This window comes from Montipora foliosa, chromosome 2, assembly GCF_036669935.1.
Source record: "Montipora foliosa isolate CH-2021 chromosome 2, ASM3666993v2, whole genome shotgun sequence".
Lineage (NCBI taxonomy): Eukaryota > Metazoa > Cnidaria > Anthozoa > Scleractinia > Acroporidae > Montipora > Montipora foliosa.
Window position 1 is genome coordinate 9,693,956 of NC_090870.1, and position 12,040 is coordinate 9,705,995.

The 12,040-nt window shown below is 39.4% G+C and overlaps 2 protein-coding genes across 4 annotated transcripts in view; both read left to right on the forward strand.

The window, feature by feature from the left end:
- LOC137992355 (small ribosomal subunit protein mS29-like) overlaps positions 1-12,040 on the forward strand; it is a 49,586-nt gene that overhangs the window by 21,144 nt on the left and 16,402 nt on the right. The window lies entirely within an intron of this gene.
- The window catches only part of LOC137989329 (neuronal acetylcholine receptor subunit alpha-2-like), a 17,345-nt gene continuing 6,912 nt past the window's right edge, over positions 1,608-12,040 (forward strand). Inside the window, exons 1-4 of the mRNA XM_068835156.1 lie at positions 1,608-1,808; positions 1,935-2,070; positions 4,734-4,885; positions 9,753-9,797. Of these exons, the coding sequence (XP_068691257.1) occupies positions 1,983-2,070; positions 4,734-4,885; positions 9,753-9,797 (285 nt within the window). The 5' untranslated portion in view covers positions 1,608-1,808; positions 1,935-1,982. The remainder of the gene's footprint in view (positions 1,809-1,934; positions 2,071-4,733; positions 4,886-9,752; positions 9,798-12,040) is intronic.

Here is a 12,040-nt window from a genome sequence, read left to right on the forward strand (position 1 = left end):
CCTAATTAGCAAGGTCCTAATCGGAATAACAATAATTCTTTTGTCCTCCGCCATTTTAGTCCAGTATATGAAAGTCTACCCCAAAACACTTATTGTTTGCGATTTCTTTTCATCTCGACAAAGCCACGAGTTATTGTCATCCTGCTGCTGCAATAGCGAGGAAGCATGAGTAGCACTTTACTCATTGTTTTGCTTTTAATTCTTCTCGGTTTCAGCGGCCTTAATGGCATGAACCCCGTGTATACATGATGAATAATGAGTCATAAATTTTGGTTGGTTCGGAGGTTGTTTTGTTGGCGGGTTTACCGACCACACCTCTTTGTGATGGCTACCCGTAAAATATTAGTTCGCGTAATGAACGACCCCAACAATAAACGAACCTTTAAAAAATTTAGGGTTAAAGAGCTCCCGGTTGAATCAATTAAATACTGTTCCATTTCCCTCAAATAGCTTGTGGGATCGTTTAATACGTATTCCATGGGCACAAGAAGCTGTAAACTTGTTAACAATGTGCCGTCTGGCTTTCCTATTCTTGAGAGATTGAGATCCTTAAATGGCGCGCTATGGACGTCTTAGTTTTGTTTTCTACAAAGAGCAGCTCTATGATACGCCAGCAAAGATCCAAGCTATATGGAGCAGGCATTGAAAAGGACTGCTTTCGTACAGGAAATACAAGTGGCTTTCCCTTTGATTTTTGAATATTCTTTTTGTTAGAAGAAAAAAGTATTGTTCCTTCAGCGTGAAATACACATGCTTCATGTCTCACCTTTCTGATGAGAAAACAAAAGGCATATATATATCATATATACTTTGAAATTGCAACGTTTTTGAAAACGGGTATATTTATATGTATAATCAAAAAGAGGTGGCGATCGAGCCAGTTAGAGTGCTCAATACAAGGTAGAGCGTAACTATAGAGGGCTGTGAGAATTAAAACGTAGCTACACGGTAATTGCCCTACAGTCCTGTTTCGTAATGCTTGAAGCCTCACTCTTCAGGGGTTTTATTCACACTGCTGCGCACTTATTTTTATATCACAAACACTACGTAAATTTGCATACATGTTGGTGCTTAGGTGCTAACCTAATTGTTCTGTTGTAGCGCCTTCGCTCGGTGCCGGGCATGCACGGTGACAAGGTAGGGAAGCCTATAACTCCGCTTGAAACCCAACTAAGGATCAAGTTAATGATAATCGACCGTAGTCAACTTAGTGGATGACAAGGAAGGATCTACAAGGGATACAGGCTAATTTTATTTGTGTATGAAGAGTATATGAGAGAAACCCTGACCCCGTACACCCCAAATAGTCAAATTTTTAACTGAATAAATGTTTGAAAGCCTTGAGTGAGATTTGAACCCACGTCCCCCCGTTACTAGTCGGGTGTGATAACCACATTTCACTTTCACCACGGCTTTTACCTTTGCTGCCCACTAGATAACATAAACGGACAAAATTCCAGCTGAATTAATTTTACTATTCCCTAGGAGATTTCGTTTTAAAATGCTAATGGTCTCGGTAAGTACTTGATGGGAAATAGCATTGTGCATCTGGCGCGGGAAGACGAGTCGACTGGGCGGAAAGCCGGAAAACTTGTTCATTTCCACCTGTTTTTAGTTTGAGATTCTGATCGTGAACGGTCAGAGTTGTGAGAGGTGAATAACGTCGACGCCGCCTGAGCCAAACAAAGAAGGATCAATGGACTCTCGAGTGTAGAAACGTCTTATCTACGCCAATTTATTAACCCATTTTTTGAGAAGTGTTTTCAAACTTTTGATCGTTTTAAATCGGACAAAAAGACTCCAGAAAAGTAGGATTGAAGTCTTTGGTTTGTTTATGATTTTCGAATTTTCCATCTTCCTAATATTGTACATGGGATGGAGACCACAGTCTCTGTTTTATGAAAATAATACGGTCATTCGTTTCGCTTTCATAGAGGGCATAGTAACAACTTGAAGGCGCGGAGAAGAACGTTTATCAAAACATGGCTTCCCGAAGATTGAGGGCAAGGCAGTGGAGTTTTCTAATGCTCTGGTTGCTTGCACTGGTGTTGGCGGCTGAGCAATTTAAACGTAAGTATTTGAAAAAAACGTATGCCCCTGTGGTTGCAAAGTAGCCTCACTGAAAAACTTGATCTATATTTTTGTTTGCATTTTGCTCGGATCTTTAATGAGTAAAGACTTGCGCGCAGCTGTAATTAAGAGCTCGCACTTACTATTTCAAGTTTTGTGTTTAAATTGACACTTATCCGAAAGACTATTTTTGTCGTGGAAGGTGTGTATAGCTTATAAACGACAAATTATTGTAAAATTGTATATTTTCTTCAACGTGTCAAACTTCAGAACTTTTGTTAAAGGATTCGCAATATTGCTCGTCCGGCGAAACTTATGGAGACAAGAAAATGAGTATTCGATATATGAATTGACTTGAAGCAAACCACCTCTAGAAAGTTCTGGACGAAAATTGATTGTTGAGAACAGCAGCTTAAGTTAGACTTCGTAAAGAAAAGACCAGCTTAAACTGTTCTATATGTGAATTGTATCGAGACATGTTCCCTTTTTTTGTAAGGAAATGGTCTCCTTCAGCTGAACCTTGCTAGGACACGCGTACCGAGGAAATGTGCTAAAATTGAGAACAGTACAAGCTACCTACCTGTGTTTTTTAGGCTGCTGCGGTTGGATATTTCATTTTGTTAACTGTTTTTATCTATCACAAATCGTTAGCCCTATTAGATTTCTTACTGAATTTTCATATCGCAAAATTTGGCTTGTCATTGCTCTTCAACTGAAATGCCAGTTTGGTCCATAAATTGCAAAAATGTAAAAGTAACCCTGGCTCTTGCTCGAAAGAGAGATCTAGCCACTTCTAATAAACGTAGTGTTTTCTTTGTTGAAAATGAAAAAAATTATTTATTGAAACATAGCGTAATTGCACTCTCCACAATTCATATCTTTAGCGAGAGATAAAGAAGAGAAAATTGCCGTTAGCCTGAGTTAGTCCACGAATTTTCGAGATACTAGACAAGCCTTAGAAATTGTCTAGATCAGTGTGTTCCCCATTCCGTAGATGAGATTCTTGCGATTAGTCAATTTTATCAGTCATGATTCATGGATGAAATAATTTAGCGATCTCCGCACGCCATTAAGCTTCTTTTTAATTCTTTTTCATTGTAATTTGTTCATTTCGCTTAAGTGTTGAAAACTTTTTTTTATTATTCTCCAGTTTCACTGTTTATGTTTCACTGAAAACAGTACAACATGTGTATAGACTATACAGCTGTACTGTGTTTAACGAACGCATGTAGCGGAACAGCTTTGGACACGGAAATTACCATAAACAATTTGTCTCTTCCACTTGTTGCTATTATGTTCTTAATAGGGACTAGGAGACCGAAGTTTGAAATATTTATTATGTTTACAGGCTGGCTTTCTTATGCCACCCATTTCTAATGTTATAAAAAGTTCAAATTCTTGGAATTAGCGTCCTTGGACTGTCTCGTTTTAGCCTTAAGTTCCGAAAATAGTAAACCGCTGTCCTTTTTTTGCAATTCAATGATATAACGTAAGAAAATTTTCAAGAGCATTTACAAGCGTTTTGGTACTCTGAATTAAGCGGCGAAGATCATTTAAAGAGTAGCAGCGGGAATCTTCTTGGATTACCGTACGTTTGCGCGCTACAACGACTGTGACGAACTAAAGAATGTCGAGAAGATGAAATAAACTGTTGTGAAGGAAGCGCTACTAAAGAGGCACTTAAGTGTAATGGCAAGTGTTAACGCAAATATAAGAACACTGTTGGTTGGTTATTTAAGGTTTATACTGAGAAGGGCACTGTAAAAAAGGAAAGTAAATCATACCAGGTGTATGTTTAATCATATAAACGCGGAAAATTAATTACTCCCACATTTCAGGGTATTAAAAACAACCAATCCCCCACCTTCTGTCATTTTATATAATGTACATCGTGACGTTTTCAATTTGAACAGAGACAAGTCATTGTAACATTCCAATTTAGTATAATTACAAAGGTGATTAACAATTATTCACCTTAGGCTCGGTGAACATCGATATTCACCCGGCCTTCGGCGAATAATTGTTAATTATTTAAGTGGGCTTGAGAATATATCAAACTCTTTTTGAGCACGCTTGCTTGGCGTATGCAACCGATCCTTTCGTTGTCGTTGAAAATCAAGCTGAAAAGTTGATAAAACAAGTTCTTCATGCAGTTAGTTGTGCGTATAGCGAGTTGCGGTGCACTTGGACTTGGTGAACTTTGGAGATAGCTCTCTCATCAATAAATGCTTTTCTTGTAACTTTTTGGTCCAAAAATCTTTAAGGCTACGATAGGATTCTCGAATTCAGTAAGCGGTAAGACATCAAAGAAATCAAACCAGTTGCAAAGCTTTTGATTCATCTCATAAACACTGAAAAATCAATAATTAAACCCGGCCAATCGAAAAAATTTCAAGTCTTGAAAAAGTAAGAAAATTAAACCCATTACAAAGGCATCCTGTCCTAACTTTTATAGAAACTGTTCAAACAAAGGAATTTCGGTATCCGAAAACAGTGAACCCCTAGGGGTTATACACAGTTCAGTCAATGTATGCCGACAAAATTGCATTCCAAATTAAAGTTAAAGTGATTGAACCATTTGTGACAACAAAACCTCCTCATTTTCAAACTCCTTCTTTGTTTACGTCCCCTGAAGAGATGCTGTTTGTGTTCTTCTCTTGTAGGTTGCCAGGCTCAAATAAATCGCACCAGAATCGAAAAAACTTTGATCGAGGCACTTTTCAAGGACTACAACAAGGAAGTCAGACCGGTTTTGAACCAGTCGCAACCTGTTCTGGTCAAGTTTGGTTTTGCTTACGTCAATCTTCATAGTTTGGTCAGTATCAACACACTTTTTACTTCGAAAAGCTTCTCACAGGAGTAAATCGTTAGAGGCCTCGAAGACAGAGTTGATCTCTTATTTTTTACCGAATTTGGGTAAATTGTTGTTTTTTTTTTTTTTGCCTCATTGAAGGCGCTCACTCAACAGGGACTTCAAGCAACTCAACAATGACGTAATTGGTTAACATTGCAACGGGAGAGCCATTCGTTCAGTTTTGGGATTTGGCGAAAGGAACACACCCATAGCCAGATTTGAGGTGTTACGTTAACATTATACACCAAGGCGAATCGTTTGTTGTTTATCTTGAATTCGAAACCTTTCGTACCAATGCAGTCCTTGGATACTTAGCTCAAATTCTTGAACCTGAACGAGATTGGGTGATCTCGAAAGACTTACCTTTAGCCTTACGGTTAGCTCGAATTGAAGTCACATTGCGAAGCTGCGTTTTCGTTAAAGTGGCCATTGTCGTGGCTCAAAACACCTTTTTAGCTGGAACAAAGAGCGCGTAATTGAAATTGTGAATTGACTGATTTCCTCTTCATCATTCCAGTTTTGTTAATGTTCTTCCAGGTTGCCAAACTACCCAAGAATTTAATAAACTGAGAACTGTGAAACTACGCCGTAGGAGAGACGTGAACGCAAAACAGCGAATTTTCATTTTTCTGACGAACTCAGACCGCTATGAATTTGTACCGGTATGAAATTTTCGCAACCGATTACATGAAACCAAGACGAGATGCTTGGTACCTGGTTTCGGGATGAAATGATATAATGTTTTGTCTAACAAATATATGGGCTGACCAAAAAGCATACAGGCTTGAAATTTCTGGACCGCTCTGAGATTTTTTGTCATTTACATGAGACCGGTACGAACTTCACACCGGTGCAAGAATTTCTCGTCTCGGTCCAACAACCGAGAGGAAGTCAGACATCAGGACTGAGTTCGTTGTCAGACCAGTCTCGTGTAAACGCATAAAAAGAAATGTATGGCGGCCGATACGAACTCATACCGGTCTGAGTTTGTCCCGGTCTCATGTAAATACCCCCTTTAATTTAGTCACAAACACAGGTCCCTTGACCATCACGTCTTGGCCGACGAGATCTTCCCACCAAAACTTCGGCAAACCAGGGAATCCGTCAAGCTTTTTCCTTTTACTGTGGCAAATTGAAAGCCAAGGGAAACTTACATTCAGCCATGTTGACTTAACATCAACTCGGCTGAGAAAAAAAACAAAACATTTACCTTTGGCGAACAAAAAGTTCGAAAGCATTAAGCAAAAACAAGATTTCTCTGGTTTTGAAAAAAGTTCACTTTTGTTTACCGTTCTACTTTTAAGAAGATAACCTTTTCGTATGTAGGACAGCTGTTTTTCCGAAATAAACAAATTAACGGTGTTGCAATGGGAACCAAAATGGAACCTAGCTATGCCAACCTTTCCTTAGGCTATATCGAAAACGAATTTTTCTCTAACTACTGTAACCACGGACCAAAACCTGATCTTTATAAACGTTTCATCCGGATGACTACGTCGGCGTTACTTCATCCAGCAGAGAGGAACTGCAACCAATTCATTACTTCAGTCAATTATTTCCACCCGGCTCTAAAATAATTTCCGAAAATTCCCTAGCTTTCCTTGACATTAAACTTTCAGTCAACGGCAACGGTTTATCTACCAGCGTACACTACAAACCAACAGATCCCCATAACTATTCGCTGCCTTCGTCCTCTCATCCACAACACGTAAAAAATGCCATCCCATTCTCTCAATTTCTTAGACTAAGGCGCCTCTGTAGTGACGACTCCGACTTTCATAGCAAGTGCGAGGAAATATGCCAGTTTTTTCAAAAAACGTGGCCACCCTGACTCCGCTGTCACCACAGGCAAACATCATGCCCAAGAAGTCGATCGAGAAACCGCATTGCAAACGTCACAGAGCGAAGAAACCAACAGAATCCCGTTCACTCTCACCTACCATCCACAAAACCTTGCAGTTAAAAATGTCATTCTCAAAAACTTCAAAATTCGCTGCAATGATCCCGAAACTAAACATATATTTCCTCTATCACCCGACTTATTTCATTCAAGCGGTGCAAAAGCATAGATAACTTTCTAGTTAGCATTGCTTTTAAGTCTGACAACCAACCGGGAACTTTCAAATGTACTCGCACACGATGCAAAACTTGTCTTTTTATTTCTAACATTGTGAAGATCTCAGGACCGAATCGATCCGTTAAAATCACTGACCACTGTACATGCAACTCCGTAAATGTCATCTATTGCATAACCTACATAGGCGAAACAGGGAGAAGATTGGCGGACCGCTTTCAGCTCTGGCTTTCGCGAACACCTACCAGATGTAGAAGAAAACGACACAGATGCGTCAAAATAAGTTGCGCGCCATTATCTTCCTAATCACACCCACCACAACAGGACAATTTGCTGCCTATGCTTACACCACGGGAACACAGAAAGCCGCAAAAATTCATCTTTTAACTAGGCACACTCTGTCCTCACAGAATCAATGAACACCTCTCATCCCATTAGTTTATTCACAAATTCATGTCACCATATTCCCACCAATGTCAAAGCTCCTCCACACCCTCATACAAACCAACAACACGCTCGAAACGTCAGCTTTCCAAATCATTCACAGTGGAAAACCAAATTTTCATGTTTCACTCTTCCACCGACGCAGCACCACAGTTCCATCGTTCATTTACCACCATTTATCATAGTTTTATCGTTCATTTACCACCTACCGTTTATTTTTTATTTTCTGGATCAGTCTAGAGCAACCTCAACTTATTTGTTGTTGTATATATATATGGTTATTCTTTGTGTTTTCCTTTTGTCTTTTTCGGTGGAGATAATTGCATTTGTAAAAGTTTGAACTACGGTAATTGACCATAAGACGTTCCCAGAGCCAGTCATGCAGTTGTTGCAAATTCACCAAAATAAGTTGGGCTATTAAACGCGCTAACGAAAGCTTGCGTGGCAAAAGCTCAACTTTTCAAGCGTTTACTTCTACATATTATTTTGAGATTTTATTGCTTTGTTCTCGTGGTTCTTTTATGTAATTAATTCCAAGTTTCTTTCAGTTTTGAGAGAACATTATTTCTTTCTTTGATGTTGTCGCAAACTCCAAAGTTCTTACAGTCTTGGAACGCTTCACGCTTGGCTGTGTCAAGGGCCATTTAATTCTTTCCTTGCGCTATTTATGTTACTTATTTTAATGACTTTTTATGTTAAAAATTATGTTAAAAATAAGCGTTTTTATATCAGCCACGAAGTCAGCATAAGATAACATTATTGAGTGAAAACTGACGAAAACTGAACTTGCATCAGTCTTCTTCAGTGTGACTAGTTCTCAAAACTTTGAAATATCGGCAATTTAGTATAAATACACACTTGATTATACAAAATCGCGCGCTCTCATTGGCTCGCTATCTCGGATTATCAGCCGATAATCACCTCGACGGACAAAATGGCTGCCAGTAGTTGTTTTGCCACTGTAAGTGAAGATGATTTCGCGTTGAAATGTTTTTTTTTTTCTCTTTTTTGAAATAATCACCTGTGTATTTATACTAAAACAATTATTCGCCTCAGGCGAAGTGATTATCGGTGAATATTCACCTCGACTTCGTCTCGGTGAATATTCACCGATAATCACTTCGCCTTCGGCGAATAATTTTTAATTGACTCCAAATAGACTGGCGGAAGGCAAATTGTTCTCAGTGGGAGCTTGAGTGATCTTTTCCCTTTCCGGTTTTTTCAAGGAGTTCCGTCTTTCATTGCCTGTTTCATCCCTACCGCTTTTCTGGCTCTTTCTCCACTTATGATTATTTTCTCAGCTTCTTCTCCATATCACTGTTTACTAATGCTTTTTGATATGTGGTAAGCGGTTATTTACTAAGTGGGCGGGCACTTTGCCTTTTTCATCCGCCGATAGAAGCGGCTTCGGCCGTTTCTTGATCGATGGTGATTTAATATACAACGTCTTCATCAACTCGATTATCGCTTTTCGATGATAACGATGCAGTTTAATTTGGGATAGCCTGAGTCGCTTTGCCATCAATTGAAAAAGTTTAACTAATGCCCCATTCACACCAAACCTTAAACATGTTTTAAACATGTTTAGTTAAACACGGTTTCAAAGTGTTTCCTTTTAAAATCATATTTACTGACTTTTGTTGACTACGAATTTAGCACAGGTCAAAGCATGTGTTGAAACAAACCTGAATCTCATGGAAAAGCCAGTCCTACATTTTTCTGTGACTTATTTGAAAGATAATTAAATAAGATAAGATAATTAAATTTGTTGAATTGTACGGATGAAAATGCAGAAAAAAATATATAAAACGATGAATAACAGAACGTTACAAAGTGCAATGGATAAGTTTTGTTTTCTTTGTAAAGTGTGTAGCCGCTTCTTTATTCTTAAGGTTTGTGGTGGAGTGTATGGATATTTTTTTTAGCAACACAGTATATGAATTAGACATACCGTAACGTTTTTGCAACGGAAGCGCCGGTGTAATAAGTCAGCGATATAACTCTGTGCAATATCAGTATGGTTTAACAGAGAAAATTCGGGCAGCTTCTGCAGGTACCGGAGCAGAAATTACGTAAAACAAAAGAAACAAAGACAGAAAACAAAACAACTCCAAATAAAGACTAATCCCAAGTGACCGAAAAACACAATGCTTTCCGGTACATGCAGAGAGACCCAAAATTCGCGAAAATCGTATTGCGCTCCGTTGTCGGCCCGCAATTAAATACTTTTTTCCCCCACTCACTTCCACGTTCTGTCACTCAAAATTACCAAAATTAACTTATATGTTTGAGCTCTCTTTCTATTTTCAGGATGCGAAAACTCAAGTATTGACAAGCAATGTTTGGATAAGACAGGTCTGTAAAATTCATAGCACTTTGAAGCAAGAAAAGCACGGCATTCAAAATGAAGCAACGCCGTCGGCCACGCCAATGCCTCAAAACATTACTGATAAAAAGAGGAATCTTGCTTCATGTAGGCGAATTGACCGGTATTCTTAAAAACGATGCAGTTATGCTGTCCTTAAAAAAACGGCAAGGCAACCTTGAGGAATTAGAAAAATCAATCAGAAGGTCCTATGCAGTAAGTTTCGAAAAAGCTCGGCTCGATAGTTACAGCCCATCTCCGATTCAAGATGAGAAAACTATTCAAGTTCCTTTTGCACCGTTTTCTTCACCACTTTTATCATCAACGCCCGCGAGCCCGCGTGAGTCCTGTCCCGAAAAAATGAGAGCCAGCAAGGGTGGCATTAGGGAGCTTACGAAACGAGGACGGCGACGGCAACGAGGACTGCATTTTAAAATACGAGTTCGCGTGATTCATATCACTACGAAACTATTTCGTGTCGTTTCGCGTTAAAAATGTGTAGTAACTGTTGAGGAATTAAACTGGTATGAGTGAGTTGGAAGCGTAGACAGAGAACTGAAAATCATCGTCGTGTGCTAACGTCCTCCACAGAACCTTGAATTTGGTCATTTCACGTCGTCATTTTGGAGATGACGGCAAAGAAATGTACCAAAATGTAAAACGCACGTGCAGAGCCTGCAGAGCCATTGTTTTTGCTCACTAAACCTATTGTTTGGTAGCGTCGTCGTTGCCGTCGGCGTCGTCGTTTCGTAAGCTCCCTATTGTTTTTCGAATCCGGCCCCTCAAAAGGTGCCAGGAATTTGACAACTCGCTTATTCAATTTGTCAAATTATTAGCCAATAGAAATTGAGGAAAACGCCAACAAACTTGACTGCAAATTGCTCGTACGTTGAATCACACCTAAAGATGTGCTACACTATGGAAACCCAGGCCGAAAAAAATGGAAATAATGCGTGCCAGTGTTGCCGAAATTCGTAAGTGTTCGTTCACTATTTAATACTGAACCGGAAAATCTGGTCATGTATCAACGGAAAACTTATTCGAAGAGTCAAATCGCGATGGAAGCCGTGGAGAATTATTGGCGGCGATGTGCCCAGAAGCTGGGATACTACAAATCATGAAATCATTTAGTTTGTCCGGGTGAGTTTATAATCCGTTTGCTCTAAAAATAAGAAACTTATTCAGGCTTTTTAACCGCGAAGTAAACAACACAACGAAAGGCGACTCTGATATTATTACAGACACATCTCCTACTCCCGACTAAGCGTCAATTGCCAACAACAATTTGTACTACGAGTCCATCAAAAAGAAAAGCGCCCAAGAAACCTTCCTCTGGAAAGTCCCTCCATTCGGAAAGTTCTGAGTAATCAGAGAGGGAATCGGTAAATCAATCGAACGATTCTTCCCAGCCCTCTAATGTCACAGAATCTGCAAGGGGGGATTTGCTGCTAGAACACACGAGCGATTAGCGAGTTCAAGGCTGTGCTTACGCATGACAACTTCTTGGTGATCTGAAAAAAGTAGCACTCGGTGATTGACTCGAAATTAAAAAATACGGTATCGCTAGACACATAGTATTTTGAAAATCTTTTCTACTAACTATGCCGGAAGCCAAACGCAGCAACGTGATATTCTTTGAGTCTTCAGATAATTGCATTAACTGCCGAGCGATTGCAGAATTGAAGACTATTTAGCAACATCTTGTCAATTTGAACAAATACAAGGCCCACCCAAGGGTTTTGAGGAATCGGTTATCGGTGATCATTCACCTCGACTTCGTCTCGGTGAATATTCACCGATAATCACTTCGCCTTCGGCGAATAATTAACAATTATTCCATGAGCGCGCGTTTGATATGAGATGGTAAATAGCCAACGAGGCGCGTAGCGCCGAGTTGGCTATAACCACTCTCATATCCAACAAACGCGAATGGAATAATTGTTTTGTTAAATTCCTTCAACTCCAAAAATTTGGAAGTACGAAATACGAGCAGAAAAAGCGAGCAAATCCGAGCGAAATCGAAAAAAACTTGATGAGAACTGATGCGATGTTGTGTAATACCTTGTTGTCAGACAAACGCAGGCTCATCACAAAAACATTTCTTGCCTTTTCGCGTACTTCTAAACGTCGGAATTGATCCAAACTTTCCACAAAAAGAGTTTTTTTTTCTCCTTTTTGGCTTTATTCAAAGAGAAATTTGGCATTCCGACGAAAACATTTTTAGTTTAGCAAC